The following is an 18,187-nucleotide window of genomic DNA, read 5'->3' as shown; positions in this document are numbered from 1 at the left end:
ATGGCAACCCCCTTCTCTAAGCATTTTTTATTGTAAAATGTAAATCTCCAGGACAAATTTAAAATAAAGTGGGATTTACAAATTTTGATCTTTAAACTGTCGGTAATTTCCTGTTTCTGTGGAAGATAGCTTTAAAGAAAATCCACAATAGTATGATGCAAACATGGATGGTGTCTGTCGTACTAAACTGTGAACAAGTGGCGTGTCAACTTTTAGCGTGAAGATTTTGAGACAAACGATGCAGCAAGATCTGGGGAACCTGCAGCAGTCTTCTGAAATATTTGATCATGTTCATTACCTGATTTTAACCGTTCAGCAAATCGAAGCTAAAACAATTTCTGAGACACTAGAAATGTCCAGGAAACACATTGGGTTTGCAAAAGCTGTCTGCCAAGTGGGTGAATACCATCGAAAAGCAAATACATTTGGACGTCAGTAATTTGATCTTTGAGAGATCTTTGGAACAGTTTGTCACTGAAGATGGCTGTAGATAGAATAGTGGCTATGCCACTCTGAGGATCAAACAATAGTTCTTGCAGCGGTTCTTCTCAGCTTCTCCACAGCAAAAGAAATTCAAGGTCCAAAGTAAGCAGGAAAGGTCATTTCCACTTTCCTTGGGATAGAGAAAGTATGTTTGGTCCTTCTGAACATAGGAAGACTGAATATCTTTGAAAAAGAGCAAACATTTAATGCAGAATACTACTCTAGCTTTCTGTGCTGATTAAAAGGAGTCATTGAAAGAAAAACAGTAAGGGAAGCTAACTCTATTATTTTAGGAAAATGAACCTGTTCACATGGCTCACAGGAGCATAAATGTAGGAGTACGAATGCAGGAACCATCCATCCTACCCACCAAAACTTTGCTCCGTCTATCTCCTGTTTTTAAATAAAATAGATTTTTTTTGGAAAGGTTAAAGAAACTTTTCATAGCTCTAGTTTCATGGCTCCAGACCAGATCTTGGTCGTGTCAGGAACTTTCTACAACCTTGTTTTCAATCCTTTAAAAATGATAAATATGTATAAAGCATTTTTAATAAAATAAGACATTGGTCACATTGTACCCCCAGCCCTTGGGGAAACAGAAAAGTATCCACTTTCACTTCACAGTGTTTGTTTATGATGGTGATGATGCTGTGCTCAAAAAAAATTAGGTCACAGTCTTAATATGTGTTTATCCATGTAAAGCAAATCGTGTGAGTAAGCAGGTAAACATGATTAAGACGCTATTAATACTAAAAGGTCAAGCACTGAACATACCTACAGGTTCATGCCATTTGTTTTAATTAAAACTAAACATATTGTTTAGTTGTATGATACTAGACATATAGATTGAAATTTACATTTCACTACATTTACTAGTAAAACCATTCAGAAATTTGACTTTTTCAATTAAAAGAAGCCTTGCCCAACCTATTTATTATGGGGGAACCACTGCTATAATTAAATTATACACACAACTCACAGTACATTAATATGGCGGTCAGTGGAAAGAATGCCTTATACATTGTTGGCCAGTGGGAAGAATGTCACATTTACAGATAGCCAAATAGTCATATAGTCCATAGTTAGCCAAATAGTAACACAGAACAAGGATTGGCAGTCTGAATAAGGCCATTGTTAAGAGTGGATGTGAAAGAGTTGATTATATTAAATACTTCACTACCATCAGCACCTCTCAGTACCAGATCAAATTCTTTTCATATTAACATGGTCAAAATATCTTGGGGTGGAAAATTTAAAATATTATATTATCTGTACTTAAGAACCAAAGATGATTTTTATCCATTTTCAACCAAAGTGAGCCAGGTTAATGCATTGATTTGCTTACAAATAAATATTTTCTTTATTTTGGCATTCCCTGTGTAATATAATATGGTTTTTCACACTGGTTCAGCATTTCTGAAAATAAAGCCTAGCCCACTTAGTAAATACAATCTCAGCACAAGAGACAAGTGGGCTGGCATCCTCCTATCAAGAGGGGCTGCGAAGCTGTAACCCCTTGCTTTGTAAATACCATCATGCCCGCATGCCCCTCAGCCACTGAATGTGCTTTGGGGGATTGCCCACAATTCCGTGGTCCTTGGTCCCCATTTTAAGAATATAAAAAATAAAAACTCCAAAAATTCAAAAGAAATCTGACTACTCCAAGTTAGTGGGAAATGTCACCAAACTTTATTTACAACAGATTACATTGTATAAAGCCATAAACAAAGATGTGAGACTAAGCTTGCCACTGGCAGATAATGTCATATTTTGGGTCTACGTCCCAAAGAAAGGAAACTGGAGAAGCAATTTAACACTTGATGCACTTTTATTCCACTGTTGCTTCAGAGAAATATCTTGAGTTATGTGCTCAAATTAGGGTTATAAATGGAATGTAGATTATAAATATAAATTAAACATATAATACTTTGTGGCATATGAATTCCAATTTTCATTCACTTATGTTCCAATATAAAAATATGAAATCACATGGATAATGACATGAAATTTAGCTACAAGGACACTGCAACATGTAGATTTAAAGAGCTGAAAAATACAACTTGAATGATGGCACTTTTAAAATTTTGTCAGTACAGTATGTGACTTCATAGACACTTGGTTCATTTGTTGCACATCATAGAAAAACGTATGTGATGCGTAGATGTTTTAGCATTATTCAGTTTCAGGAAGATCGTCAGGAAGCAGTTTTTGATTCTATAAAATATGAAAAAAAAATGGTATTGGTGCCTTTTAAATAATGTAGGTCATAGAGAAATGGTGTAAAGCAAAAAGAGATGCAGAGCATGGCATGTCTAAGCCAGTGCACTCCTTGTCCATGTAGCTACAAGCCAGCGATTACAGAAAAACTTTGATGGTTTTAGTAAATTCTATTTGTTTGCCCATAAATTCAGCTATATATGTGTTTTTAATTATATGACTTGGACTATTGTTATATGGGCTAATAGGAAAATCCAGCACTTAGGCCCTGTACAGACAACAGATTCATGTTCATAAAATGATATTTCAAAATCCTTTCCAGTGACAGGAGAATGAACTGTTCTTTGGAGACGGCAAAGGGCAAATGGGTGGTACCCTGCTGTGTCCTCCTCTTTAGAAATGTACAGGAATCGTACTTGTTTGGCTGTTTATTGATCCATTAGAGTGGATTGATGAAAATTGTTGGGTGACCACTGTACATATGTTAGAATGTGTATATGTAGCTTTACTGTCAACTTTATGACTACTTCTGTTTAAATGTTTGTATATGAAAACAGTACACACCCTAAACAACCAAAGGCAAAAACTTCATGTGTTATATATGTATGGTTTTCCATATAATCAAAACTAAGGTATTCAACCTGGATAAAACAGAACTCATCATCATCCCCCCCTCACATTCCAAATCTCCCCCTGACATATATCTAACTGTTAACAACACTGTTATTCGGCCCTCTCCTCAGGCACGCTGTCTTGGTGTCACCTTTGACTCTGCCCTCTCATTTACCCCCCATATTCAGAACATTTCCAGGTCCTGTCACTTTCACCTACGCAACATCTCCAAAATCCGCCCCTACCTGAGTCTGTCATTTGCAATCCCTATTTAATGTACAGCGCTGCGTAATATGTTGGCGCTATATAAATCCTGTTTAATAAAAATAATAATAATAATAATTCTAATGGCTAAAGATATAAATAAGAGATCCGAATGACAAATAAGTATCCTACCTTTACATTTAATTTCTAATTCGAGTTGTGTACTCCTCTGGAGAAGCAGCGCTCATCGTTGTTGTATAGATGGTTATGCTAACATGAGCAGATATAAAAAGGCCATTAAATAATTATCAGTCCAGTAGTTCTTTTACGTGTTCATTGAGGGAGTAGGGTGTGAAAATATACAGGAGAATCAACACATCTTACACCTCCTTGTAAAAAAAAAACAAAAAACAGACCCCTATCCCCACAGAGTATTAAAAAGAATACTTACGAGTTCAACACTGGGTTTACAGACAACACCTGTTGTTAAAGAGTAAAACCTAAGTATTAGGTTCATACTGTGGCTGGCAGATTATACAGTCATGTACAAAAAGTGAGTACATCTCATGCTACTTGGTAAACTTTTAAGAATATTTGAACCAGTAAACATTGGATCTTCATTCGAATAGAGGTTCTGGAAAGGAGGTTATAAGGTAAATATTATACATTTGTTACAAGCACTATAAATGATAGGAACTACGTACTGTGTAACTAGTTACTGTAGATGCATTGTAGACACAATAAAAATATGTTGCCAGGCTTTGAAATATATATCCAAAGAGTTTTTAAATTTAAATTTTGTATGGTAATGTCAACACCCATATTGAGTTACTGTTTGCGGTCTACTCTGCACTCAGGAAATTTCCCTAGACTGGAGATGTAACAAATAAATAAGATGATATCTCTACTAACTGAGTTTCATCTCCTTGTATTACCCACAAAAAAAAAGGTGCGAGAGATTTTCCCAAACCTATTGATAACAACTCTGAATGTTGGATTTCTCCTCGCCTTCTGCGTAAGTGACTTGGACTATTCACATGATGAATGTTCTAGATCTTACAACTAGTTAAAGGAAAAAGATGAATCCAACCTTATATAAAGAGATGGCATTGATGTTTGCTTGCCCTGTTGCATTCAGTGCTTTTATAGCTGGAGTTCTTTAAAAAGAAATATGTAAATGTAAACAACTGTAAAAAACATGTATCACTTATCAGAGAGAGACATGTGTCACATAATTTGCTGGCTAATTTCTTTTCAGGTGTAACTTAAGGTCCTTAACTTTTCAGAGCCATGTTACATAGAGAAAGGTAAGAGGGTATTGTGAGGTACTGAATGTATATCAATGTTAAAGAATGATGGATGTTACAGTCTCTTATAGAACAGCAGCATTAGTTCCAAAAGATTTTCAATAACATTTCTGCTGAAACATGATCAATACTGAATGGTGCATGGCTGAATTTTTAGGTAAGTGATCAATATTATGAAGATATTGATCATTTGCCTTATCTTGCACATACAGTTTAGTGTATTGCCATCTTTAGTGTTACTTAACATGCTAAAGACCATACTATGACCAATTAGTAGCAGAGGGTAGGTACGGAAAACAGTGTATGTAAAGAACTTTTTTTGTTAATTTTTTAAAGCATGATACCCTATTAAATTATATGCAGTGTAATGAGGGAAGATTATCTTTTAAGCATGTATGTTCCTAAAAATTAGCAAAACACATTGCAACAACTATTGTGTACAGGTGGCATTTTTTATTTGTCTCTGTCTTTACCTGTTTAATCTATTGACAACACTAGTATTGGTCCAACTGTGTACAGTTTGGTAATATTACTTCATGTAGCTAGAATGGGCTTTAGTAAATCTGCAGTTTGCTCATCATTTTTTTATGCTACATAGGTTGATATAACAAACCACACAACCAAAAATTGGAAAAGAAAATAGATTATTAAAAAAAATAATAATAAAACAACATGGTATGAGTCATTCTAGAATACAAAAGTAAGTGGTTAAGCCTGCAACTACTAGAAGCAGGGAAAAAAAAGATTTTCTTATTGTGACAATCTTATAGATTTTCTGAGGCTCTGACTCATACCTTCGGTCATCAGAGGGTGGTGGGGGAGTCCAGTGGTCATAGTTTGTTTCAACACGGAACCATCTGCATTAAGATATAATGAAGAGTTTCAAAACACTTAAATAACTGTTTCACAAGCAAATGCAAAATTACACATTTTTCCCTTTGTGGGAAACTTTTTTTTTAATTTTGCTAGTAAAGCAAGCAGAAAGGATTTCCATTCTCATATTTTAGCTATACAGTCATGTGCAAATGAAAATATTTTACATTTTATTTAGGTATTCTTTGAAAAGTTAATTTTTACCATTTTCATGAACCTAAGTGAATTATTCTTTGCCGAGTAATAATTCACTTTTCTAAGTGACCAGCATACACTCAGAGGGGCACTCATGGGCTTAAAGGTTAAAGTAACTACAACCAAAACAAATTAGTCTTAGAATCCCTGTCATATATAAATTTGATGATCTTTAGAGGTACAAAAGGCAGAGGGGAGTGGGCTTTTACTATTCGGAAACATAACAGAACATATTTTATTGCATGCAAACTATCTTAACATGAAGGTAAATACTCACTCTCCTTTTTGGGGATCCAAAGGCCAGAGGTCTGCAGGTCCATCCCGATTTCTGGTGATTACCAAGCCTTCTCTTGCCTGAGTGCCACCCATAATGTAATATGTATCAGCTATAATTGGAGTCTTTGAAAGCTGGAGTGCAGCATCCCTAAAATCCCTGGCATTGTGCAATGCCTGATGGAGAAAATGTACAGCAGAATATTAATTTTCTTGTTTTACTTTGAAACTGTTACAGATTTGACACTAAGCTGGTATAGAACAAGCTATTTTTATAATATTATAGTGAACAGCTCGGTTGATATACTCACATCTCTAACCAGCCAGCTGACAGGTGAGCTTCTCTTGAAAAAAGCAGAGATGGCATTCTCCCACCACTTTCCTTTCGCTAGGTTTCAAGGAAATACAATGAAATATACATAGCTAAAATCTACTTAAAAAAAAAGATTTGTTTTCATTTAGTACCATAGCTAAATAACTCACTGGTCTAAGCAACTTCATAATAAAAAACAGTTATAAACATATACAGCTTTCTGTATGGCTATACATAGCAATAATTTTTTTTACCTCTTGCATCCCCTGATACAGTAAACTTGTTAGGACTTTGACCGGTCCATAATCCAACATACCCTAAGAAGGTGGTTCCTGTATATACAATCTGGAGAATAAATGTAAAATTAGTTAATATTGATGCAACTTTATATATTATGGTTGTGAAGGAGTGGACAATTTACTTAGCATTTAGGATCTAGTGAAATTGATTTAGAATTTACTAAGCAGTTTTAGGAAACATGTCCTTTACACAAAGAAAAAGCAAAAATATCTGATGTCAGGACATATTTTTATGGGTTTACCTACTTCTTCCCTGGCCAGGCAGCAATTGGGTCAGTGGAGAAGCAGGGGTGGACCCCACAAAAATTTGTCCTCCAATTGTAACTCTTAGTGAAAGTAAAATAAGTATCACAGACCGTTCTTAACTGTTGTCAGTGCACTTGAAACAATATGGCTACAATCACCTTACAATCAATTAAAAAGGTATATTATGTTCTTAGTTCAACTATAATACAGTAAAATGTTAGTGCTTAAAAATACACATGTAATTTCCAAACAAAGTCCATAAACGTATTGAATAAAGTCTATTTATTTCCTGGGTGATCTAGATATTACCTTTTGCCATCAAATTACTTGCAACATTAGCGCTTATTCAGACTTGGTGAGGTTGTGGTGGTCACACATTTGAATCCACTGGTTAACATGTAATAAGTGATGTCTCACCTGTGGCCCATGCCCATAGGGATTATTGGGGGCAGCATAAAGTGCCATTTAGAGCATTAAGTTTAAACATTGATGCGGTAATAACCAGCACAGCGATGGGGGTGGCTGAGAGACAAGCAGCATGGAAACCATTGTTCCCACAGCTGGTCTGAACAATGCCTGAACACTGTAAGGTTGGCTATGCATGGGTAGATGAGCCTACTTAGGTTAGGTTTAGGACATAAGCTTCACAAACTGCCAAATAGACATGAAATATGAAAGCTGTATGTCAAGCTTGGGGTTGTGCACGACTGAATCAGTTGCCAAATAATCTCAGGGTAGTGATCGACATGATTCTAAATTGCATAGCTAATCCAGACCCCTGAAGTCATAATTTTGACCCTATTGGTCAGTTGCATTAGTTAAGTACCTGTGTATTAAAAGCCCAATCAAACACTCAGTTGAACTATGCCAAATACAACAGTTTTGTTTTTTCTAAAGAAATCACTGAGTACAAAACTCTGTCCCCTGCCAGTAGTTAAAGAGTGGGGCCCATACAGTGGTCTTAATGTAGAGGTCCAAAACACTTTATATTCAGTGAAACCTTTAGCTCTTCAATCAGCTTAGCTCAGATTCCTTGATGTCTAGAGAGCTTTGACTCATCAGGGTTTGGATGTTAGGCCTCTGCTTCCACACAGAGACCAAGGGTCCCACTAGGCGGCATGTTGGTAGAAAACAGGCTCTAATACTGAGCTGTGGCTATGTCAGATAGAAAACAAAGTGTAAGACATTGAATAGCTTTTGATGCACCTGACATGTATTTAGTGGATTTGTTCTGATGGTAAAATTTGGCTTTATTTATTTTTACCATAATCTCAAATAAACTGAGATTGTCGATCAGCAGCCAGACTGGTTATACCTTAGATGCCAGCTGCATCTAGAGATTGGACTTCAGAGGTAGCTTTAAGAGTTTCTAATTACATACGGTATTACCAATATAAAAGAAAATACTGTTTGGAAACACAAATCATATTTTACCTTTCCATTCTGAATAAAATCCAAATCTAGTGTGAGGTTTTTGAGTATATCAGGAAAGGCATAGTCCAAATTCCTCCCATGATAAATATTTCCTTTTGTGTCTTGAGCAATTATACTTGTGCAGTACCTGCATTACAGTATGCAAAATATCAAACAAGCTTTACATGATAATAACTAGGTTATATGCCAATATATACAAAAACATGTTAGGCAGTGTTTGCATCTATACTGACCAAATAGCAACACATAAAAACAACCGCACTGTGAAAATATGCTTACTGTTTATGCAAACAACAACTAAGCATTCAACCATCCAAAATTGTGGGAGGCAGGGCTTTCATTTTTTGTAAAAAGATTATGCATACAACATATTAGTTTATATCGCAAAAAAAAAATTCATTTCATTCTCATTTCTCTAACTAATGTAGATATAAACACAGATTATTTCAGCTATGTAATATTTATTATGTTATAAGTATGTTAGGTACCCGATCCGAATTAGTATCAGCCTTTTACAATCCCCTCTGCAGAGAAATTAATTTTATTTAGCTTTCAATTAAAACAATAAAAGAATTATTCTCTCAACATAAGATTTACAGCACAAAACAAAATAAGACAAACTATTTGTTGCGTTTCATGGATTAAATCTGCTGCTTCAGGTAATGTTGAGACCTACAAGGTTCAACATAGGTCTTAACGTTCGCCAGGTAACATTTTCACAATTTTAAATTTCAATGAAAAGGTACATTAGGCTTCCTGTAGTGAGCAAAGAATAAACAACCATTTGTTTTGTGTATACCTGCATGCCTAGAATGTGTCACTGAGTAAGGTAAAGCAAGTTTAAAAGGAGGAAAAGGATTGCCTATTCTACAAAGATATTTTAAAATGGTATGGACACACTATTCATACTTTAAACATCTGGAGCAGTTTGGTCAGGAAGAGAGGGGTACACTACCTGTTAACAGGTGCAGATGTGTCATTAGGAGCTATAGGAATCGCTTGTTTGCAGCGATAGTATTTTTGTCCATGCCATTTAATGTGTTATAATTTGTTATTATGTTCTTCAAGACTGGAGAAGATTTTCATGATGAATCTGGGTGATCAAGGAAACCTGGTCAATGATTGTAAACATATGCCAAATATTGGAAATTATTTTAAAAAAGTTTGCTGGATCAACCAGGTTCTCCCATGATAGCCTATACGCTCCAGTCTTACAGAGTTTTAATGATTCAGACCCATACTAGTAAATCAAAATCAAAGTCTGTTTTTTGTTAAATACGGATTGAAAAAATGATAGGTGCCAAGTGTTACTTTAAGTTATTTAGGTGGCACATTCTTGTAGTGCCAACACATATGTCTATGTTGGTAAAAAGGAGAGGCTGAACAATATCCACTTAGTTGTGCTGCAGTTTATAGCTGGAGAAAACTGGGAAAATGTGAAGTTAGATTTTTAAGTCTGCTGCTTTTCCTAGTTTTTGCATGTTGGGTAGGAGACAAGTCCTGTAACTGAGAGATAAGTGCAGCATAGAAAACCTAGATCTTTTGTACTGCCATAAGGGCTGTATGGTATTGAAGAAACGTATTTCATAGGATTAGTTGGGAAGATATACAGAAAGAAATACAGATCTATTGGCAGGTAAAACAGTTTTCACATATGCAGTGTATCTGGATATTGAGTTATTTTGCCTTAAGGGTTATCATGAAATGCTGCTTCCCAACATACAAAGTATATGTTGTAACCTCTTGCATAACCAGAAATACAACATGATGTGAAAGAATCACTTGCATATTGAGTAATCAACTTGTCCGTTTCTAGATTAGTGAACATTCTCTGTTCTCTCTTAGATAGCATACAAATTTCCCAACACACATCATCTCTATGTGTTTTATTTGCATATGTATGCATTGTGCAGAATTGGAAATTCTGTGCTTTGTCCTTGCAGGCAAAGCAAAATGTTTTTTTTTAGCCTCCTTTTCTCTCCTCCCTAAAAGCTTTTTGCAATCATCTCTCATCACATGCTGTATGTCTTTGTGAGAAATTCTCTGAATTTCAGCGTGCATCCAATGCTCTCCTTATATACACTCCTAATATACCCCCCATTTATTTTTTATACACCCCACAGTGCACCTTATGCCCATCCCATGCAAGTTGCAATTGCACAGTCTAAACACTAAAGCTGCGTACACACTTGCAATTTTTGTCGTTGGAAAGGATCTTTCACAATCCTTTCCAACGACAAGGGACTGCACGATGCATGAATGGTGCTGTACATACAGCACCGTTCATGCTCTATGGAGAGGGGAGGGGGAGAGCGACGGAGCGGCACCCTGCTGCGCGCTCTCCCCTTCCCTTTCATTACGATCGGCTGTGCCGTGTGTACGTAGCTTTAGTCTAAGTTCTTTCAGCAATCCTCTGTGCCGGTATTTTTTCAGCAGTCAACTGGAATTTTTTATAGTGAATCCCATGCCAGGTTATCAGTAAAACCCCAACAACCATGTGACTAGAAGTCTAAAAAAGCTGACAGAGGTCAGGAAGTCATCTGCCCCTCTATATCTGGAAGAAAAGGGTATCTTCTGCCACTGCCATTGGTAAACAGAACATTCACAATGTTCACCAAGTCAGGTGAATCAAAGGGGTTGATTTAAAAAAAGAAGTAGAGACTGCTACTAAATCAAATGAATGTTCATGTAGCTGAATAAATATAAAGGTTGAAGATGAGAATGAAAATTACAGGATTTTCTTTATACAGGGACTGTAGCTTCTGTTCTTGGCATAATTACAACCAGAACACAATGTTACACATCCTTAAAAATATTTGTTTATTCCTGTAGCCCAGTGATAAAGTACCCTAAAAAAATTTACTAAATGTTTGGCAGTTACAATTTCTTGGAACCTCATTAGTTTGTTAGTTTATGAAACAGGAAGTTTAGGACTGTTCAGAATTCTAGTATAGAGCATTGAAAAACATTTTTGAAATCATGTTTGATTACCATATTTGTGTTAATGAAAATATTTATAATGCTTTTAATTGTTTAATTTGAGGTTTTAGACTGTCAGTCAGTTCTTTATAGAGCTGGCAGGGAGTAAAATTAATTTGTTAACATGTGACTGAGAGTGATTGAAAGTTTATGTCAATTCCAGTTTACAATTGTCTCAAAAATTTAGGGGCAATCCGAATTTTTCTGTGTTCTGCCCCTTTGTAACCCACACTGGAGGGACTGGAAGGAAAAGTAGACAGAGGTTTTTTTTGGCAAAACAGGTATTGTATTAGTGATGTATTCTGAATATACAATACACAAGTTAAAAACATATAGATGTCACAAAATTCAATAACATCAGATTGTAAGGCCTGGTCAGTACGCCGCAGTCTTCACCTATAGCAGCCCGCGGGTTGCGTCTCCCGGCACTCGGTTGCCCCCAGGACTTGGTGCGCAAGGAATGGTGTCTGGAGATAGGCTGCCAGCAAGACCACAGATACAGATTACAAAATTATCAGGAAATCCAGAAACAAGCCGAAGTCAAATCAGGCCACCAAGAGAGGTACAAAGGGAAGGGCACAAGCAGAGTCGGGGTCACAAGCAATAATCGGTCCAGGCAGAGTTCAAAATGGAATGTCAGGAACAGGAAAAGGTCAGTAACAGAAAACACTCAAAATCACTCTAGCACCGGTAAGCTTAGCAGACGCTATAACAGCACTGGTGACGGGGAGCAGAGAGGCTTTAGAATCCCAGCAGCCAATAGCAGCGCAGGATCGAGTCAGGAGCTGATCAGCCTCTAGAGCAAGTTAGACTGAAAACACTAAAAAAATACTGAGCTAAGGAACAACAAACCCAACCCATTGTACAGTTATTGTAACACAGCCTTTATATTAAGTAAGCAAACATACCTTATTTGTATGATGTACAGGACCTTTCACACCATGAAATTTAAACTCTATATTACCATGATAGTATATCAATGTAAACATCTGCCCTTTAAACTGTAATCACCAATGTTACTGTAATGACCTTAGAGATTATTGGTGCTATGTCTACATAATCTTTCAGGACTTTTGAAACTTTTAGTTTTGGAAAGAGTGGGTAAGTCGTACAACATCTGTCAGGTGTTTTCTTACTCTCAAACTCAACTGCCACAATTCAGTACAAATCAAAATTTTATTAGGGACTTTAGAGTACTACTTACGCTGTAGCTTCATAGACAAGATTAAGGGCCAATACATATCCAACGTTGAATCCAAGTGTTCTAGCTATTCCTCTTAACTCACCAGCATAGGGTTCCTTGACTAGAAATATTAGGTCAAATTCTGCCAATGGGAAGATAATGGCGCGGGCCCATTTAGGCAATCCATTCCTGAAATACAGATGTACACAAGTTATTAATTGAAAAGCATATATTTCAGAGTTACTCAGTAAACTAAAACAAAACAAACACAACAAAATTGGACACTTTTGCAGCATACAACAAGCTACTCATAGACCTAGGACAGAATTTGTACCAGTAACCTAAGGGTTGTTCAAACCATAAAACATGTGGCATGCAGACTACTTTTTTCATATGGGTTGCCCTGTGTTTTTTTTTTTAGATACTATTGAAACATTATCCAAATATGCTTAAAAAAGACAACATGATAGTTGAAGCTAGTCCTATAGAAAACAGATGCTTATTTGCCTATACATGTTGGATGCATTGCACTGAAAGTGAACTGGTTCACACATACGGTGCCTGAAGTTAATGTTTCAGGTATAGTTGCAGCCAGGTGGTCTCTAACTGGGACCTCTTTGAGTTTAGGGGAGTTAATGGACAGCCAGTGATCTGCTACTATGAGTTCAAGTGGTCATAGTCCTAAAGTTAAGGTGGTCCTGGGCTCATAAACTCGTGTTATGTGGTCATTTTGTGAGATTAAATGAAGTCCCACTGCCACGGCTTGGGGGAGAAGACAACATACCTGTAATGTCATTGAGCTGCCTAATTTTAAATGAAGAAGGGGCTCAAAAATGGAGGGGGCGTATGTTTTTCCTGGTTTATAAATCACCAATTACTGAATGAAGACAATAGCTTCCCATATTTCATGTCATTAAACATACTTCTGCTACTGGAACAACTAATAGATGCATTTTACAGAGAACAATGTCAGCAGTTGTTTTAATATTCAATTTGTTCCACCATCACAGCTCAATATATTCCTTGGACATCTGGAGATGGGGATACAGGTGACACATCTACCCTCTTCTCTACAATGCAGGGTTTGGTGCTTGAGTGTCAAGTTGTAACCATTTGTGTTTGAAGGTAGCTTGCAAGTTAGTTTCCACTTATTTGAAACTTACACAAGGTTTTGGGTTGCACTGGCAGTGAATCAGGAAAGCAGGGAATACTGGCAGAACAGGATGTTGTGACCTGGGGGCAATTACAAACAAGTGGCCTTCAAGATGGATTCCTGTTGGTTAAAGATGGAGTACTATACAAATTGTGAGATGGTGCCACATCATTTCACTGTGGGCAAGGTGATGGGTAAGTGTTCCTAGAAAAAAAAAGGTTTATCGTAACATCTTTTTTTTATCTGCCAACATCCTTCGTGGCTAATAGCTTTTACTAATTTGACATCTTAGAACCAAAAAGATGACTGTGCTGGTAAATGCTATTATCACGGGTTCCACCAGGCAGTGGGTAATTTAGGGTGTGTAGCTGAGGTTGGTCTTGCTCTGATAAATGTTGTTGTAAGGTATCTCCTCTCAAAACCACCAGCCAAAAACATCTTCTTAGTACATCTTTTTAGCAAATAACACCCTATAGTTTAATTTGCCCCCTATAAGTGGTTTCATTAAAGAAAGCTGGTTTGTCCAGTGTAGCAATGAATAGATTTAGTACTGTCATTAGAGATGTGCAGGAGCTACCATTGTTGATTAGCTACCTAAAATGCAGTCATATGTTTTAGAATTCCTGATTTCTATATTTGTTTAAAGATTTAGAAAGCAATCAAGATGTATGTGTTTTCATGACAGCCAGACTAATATTCTTAAACAATCTGTTTTATAAATAAGAGCATACACTGACTTTCACTGACAGATGATCTAGAGAAGTTAAACCCAGGCAACTGCTAACACAAAGACACTTTGTGGATGTGTTGGATTTCTACTAAAGCTATCTGAACACTGGACAGTTTCACACATATGGATGGTTGAAAGGCATGTTGCAGAACTAGAGTTCTTTCAAACAAGTGGTCCTAAACTGTGCAACCTAACTGCATGTTTTTGGGATGTTGAAGGAAACTGAGTGCCTGGAGCAAACCCATGCAAACACAGGGAGAACATACAAACCCCTTGCAGATAATGTCCTGGCTGGGATTCAAACCTGGAAACTAGTGCTGCAAGGTGCGGAGTGCTAAGCTCTAAGCCACTGTGCTGCTCGTCAACCCTGATCACATAGCAAACTGCTGCAAGCTGACCAGGATATATACACCTGCACCGCAATATACCATATATTCTAAATCCAAAATAAAATACCTTAAAATTGCTATGGGTTTCACATACCTACCAACTTTCTGAGATAAGGAGAAGGACATTTTCCAGTGTAAAATATATAGACATGCATGTGAAAAATATATATATTTTTTACCATCACAATGTGGGTTACCAATTCAGTATTTGGATTAATGTAACTAGCATAATAATTTAAGGTAAAATCCAATGTTGGACAGTTAAACACATTGAAAAACTTTGCCCTTACCTTAACTGCTGAAGAATGCAATGGTCTATTTAAGATAGTAGGGCCCGCTAGTGATCCTGCCATTGGTAAGAACACACCAGTAGCATGGATTATTATGAAGGACACACCAGGGAGATGAAATGCTCACCTGCTTTCACTTTATTCTGTCAGCCCTCCCAAAGCCAGAAACATGTTAAAGCCCAACTAAACTGAACAGCAATCAGGTTGATGTGTTAATACACACAATGTAAAGAAAGTAATATAAAGTAGTTTGTGCTCATTCACTGCAGTACATCCTAACTCTTCAACTCTGAATTGGGCTAGTGGGAGGAACACACAGCTGTGCCCATGAGATACTCAAAGTCGGAAGAACAATACATGCCTGTCTACATTTACAAAATGACTTTGACTATGCTAATCAATATGATTGCTTTGGGAATTTGCTTATATTAACTCGCCTTTAACTACTGAATAGTTAAAAAACTGATTTTTGTTTAGAAATGTAAATAACTTACAGACTACAAATATAATAGTGAATGGTTGCTGGAGTTTCAGCAGCACTTTCAAACAACAAAAAACTTACTGAACAATGAAATCCATTTTTTCTTTGAGGTAGGTTTGATTGTAATGTGAAAGGATTTCCTTCCAGCGCTGCTCAGGTGGCAGATCCAGGCTAATGTTATACCGAGGGGCTGCCATGTCCTGCAGGGTAAATGAGAAGGAGCCCCAAAGTAGCAATAAGAATAAAGGTGTCCAGGCCATGTTAGGATAATACAAATCCCTCCACACACTGACACTGGAATGAGCTGATAGTGAAAGGCCTGTCTTTATATAACTAGAACACAAAACACAAACTGTAAATAGGGAACTGCAGAAAGGGAGGGAGTGCAGCTGACACAGTGGGAGGGGTGTATATGATCACAACTCTGCACACTGACACTTTGTACAGACCGCACGCTCACAATTCTTATTGGAATGTGGAATGTGTGCATGATGGTCAATGTCCAATCTGAAATGTTTTTATTTCCAGAGATGTCACCGGCTTTTGAAAATTTGCTGCTGTACATTCTATGAAAATGCTACTGTTTTTTTATACTGATCACCTACACCTTAGAGCTCCCAATTCAGTTTTCATAATCTATCAATTATAGAACATTGCTGATATTCAAGGGCCTTTTCACACATGCAATGTATTCACTAGGGAAAAAAAGCTATTTTCTAAGGAACCGCTAAACCATTAGGTTTAAAAACAGACCCCTATGTGTTCTTTAAATATAACCACGTGTTTAACAGTTTTTGTAGATTGCAATCAATATTCAAAACACATACAATGTCTTTGTGCACAATCTTTAATATCACCACTCCAGGGACATGCCAGTTATTAGTATCCAGTTTCTATTAATATTGATGACTCTACTGAATAAAATTAATTTGTGCTTAATTTCACTTTGTGAACTGTCCACTTCAAACTTGAAAAGCTTTCACCAATATATCCATCTGAAGAAAAATTCTGGTTTCCCTTATCCCTTATCTTGAAAAACAGTATCTTCACTAAGTCTCTATTAGCTTAATAATCACACAGATCCTAAATAACAAGATTTTTATTAAGAGAGAAAAGAATTAACAAGTAATCAACAATTATTCCTATTAATCTAAATAATCATGTAGACAAAGTAAAAAGATACATTACGCAAAGAGTCCGTCACCAGTAACCTGCACCTTAGCTTGAAAGTAAAAGAGAGAGTAAGTAAGAGAAAGAGAGGTCTAAGAGGCATAGTATGTATATAAGAGGATATGATTTGGGAGAAGAGGCATAGGATGTATACAAGAGTATAAGAGATTGTGAGAAGAGGCAAAGGATGTATATAGGAGGATAGGGCATTTAGGAGAAAAGAGGTCTAAGAGGCTTAGGATGTATATAGTAGAATAAGAAAAATATAGGAGGATAAAAGATTTGGGGAAAAAAAAGAGGTCTAAGAGGCTTAGGATGTATATAAGAGGCATAGGATGTATACAAGAGGATAAGAGATTTGGAAGAAGAGGAATATGATGTATAACGGCAGATAAGAGATTTGGGATAAGAGTCACAGGATGTATATAGGAGGATAAGAGAGTGATTTGTGGCTGTTGTCCCTTCTTATACATCTCCAAGACCCCTGGCCACACCCATGCATCCACCCCTTACTTAGGTGTCCTCCCACTTCCGGAAATACACTGCTCACAGGTGCCCGCTGATATTCTCCAATAGGTGTCACTGTTGCATTGGGGCCAAGTCCTCTGGCTCCTTTGGGGGTCATCAGATAGCGGGTATGTTTATACACCAGGCAGGATGATTGGAGAAGTCTTTGAAGTAGATGCTTCCTTGCACAACCCCCATACCTCACCTTCCTGTTCAAGGAGGTGTTATCTTTCCTTCAAGTTGCTTTGGATCCAGTTCCCAGCTAGAGTCATCTTGCTAGATTTGTCTGCATTGACATTTCTTTGGCAACCCCCATTAAGGCTCACCAACAGTCGTAATGAACCAATCATTTGAAAATGGAATATGCATAAGTGCTGTTTTTATACAATTCATGTTGTGCACTCCAACACCATCCTTCTTTTAAAGAAAGGCAAACACCCTTGAGATCAGGTGTAGGTGAATACAAGTAGACTATTGGCCTTTTCCTATTCTCTGTCCCTGAGTTGTTGTGGAGGAGAGGAGTGTAGATTAGGGATCACTTATATCTAATCAAAAGCATCCTTGCCTTTTTGTAATAGGCTTTTAGTGCTTTTTAGTCTGTGATAAAGAGATCATGGCACATAGCAGTGGAGTTCTGTGTGGGAATAAGCACAAATTAGGTTTTAATGAGTTTGTGCAATATCAATAGAAGCTGCAATAGTGTAGTTATTAATTTGTATATAATATTATAACAGTTGTGTTTTTAGATTTGGTTAATTGACTGAAGGGAGCACACACAATGAATTTATAGTAACAGGAAATATAGGTAGTTTTAAGATTTACATGATTGCATGGATATTGTCAGATGCA

General features: G+C 36.8%; 1 protein-coding gene across 2 annotated transcripts; it reads right to left on the bottom strand.

Annotated features, from left to right (window-relative positions):
* Positions 1–2,149: 2,149 nt before the first annotated feature.
* On the bottom strand, positions 2,150–16,023 carry LOC140326676 (N-acylethanolamine-hydrolyzing acid amidase-like). Of its 2 annotated transcripts, XM_072405496.1 has the most exons (11): positions 15,743–16,021; positions 12,640–12,807; positions 8,457–8,583; positions 6,732–6,822; positions 6,476–6,552; positions 6,169–6,341; positions 5,618–5,680; positions 4,607–4,673; positions 3,968–3,996; positions 3,709–3,786; positions 2,150–2,697 (listed from the first exon to the last, which is right to left on the bottom strand). In XM_072405496.1, the coding sequence occupies exons 1-10, from the start codon at positions 15,919–15,921 to the stop codon at positions 3,717–3,719; spliced, it is 1,044 nt and encodes a 347-aa protein (XP_072261597.1). In that variant the 5' UTR covers positions 15,922–16,021; the 3' UTR covers positions 2,150–2,697; positions 3,709–3,716. The 2 variants fall into 2 exon arrangements, 1 of the variants encoding a protein (XP_072261597.1); XR_011919916.1 differs by lacking the exon at positions 4,607–4,673 and having other exon boundaries at positions 15,743–16,023.
* Positions 16,024–18,187: the final 2,164 nt, after the last annotated feature.

The sequence above is a fragment of the Pyxicephalus adspersus genome, chromosome 3 (genome assembly GCF_032062135.1).
Source record: "Pyxicephalus adspersus chromosome 3, UCB_Pads_2.0, whole genome shotgun sequence".
Lineage (NCBI taxonomy): Eukaryota > Metazoa > Chordata > Amphibia > Anura > Pyxicephalidae > Pyxicephalus > Pyxicephalus adspersus.
Note: the sequence above shows the minus strand (reverse complement) of the source record. Positions and strands in the feature narration are given on the sequence as shown.

Excerpts from the sequence above, each read along its gene's own strand:
- LOC140326676 (XM_072405496.1), bottom strand. The coding sequence starts at position 15,921 with ATGGCCTGGACACCTTTATTCTTATTGCTACTTTGGGGCTCCTTCTCA. Across the intron at positions 8,584-12,639 it reads CTTGTCTATGAAGCTACAGC|GTACTGCACAAGTATAATTG; the intron begins GTAAGTAGTACT and ends ACTGTAATGCAG. Across the intron at positions 6,342-6,475 it reads TCAGCTGGCTGGTTAGAGAT|GCATTGCACAATGCCAGGGA; the intron begins GTGAGTATATCA and ends TTTCTCCATCAG.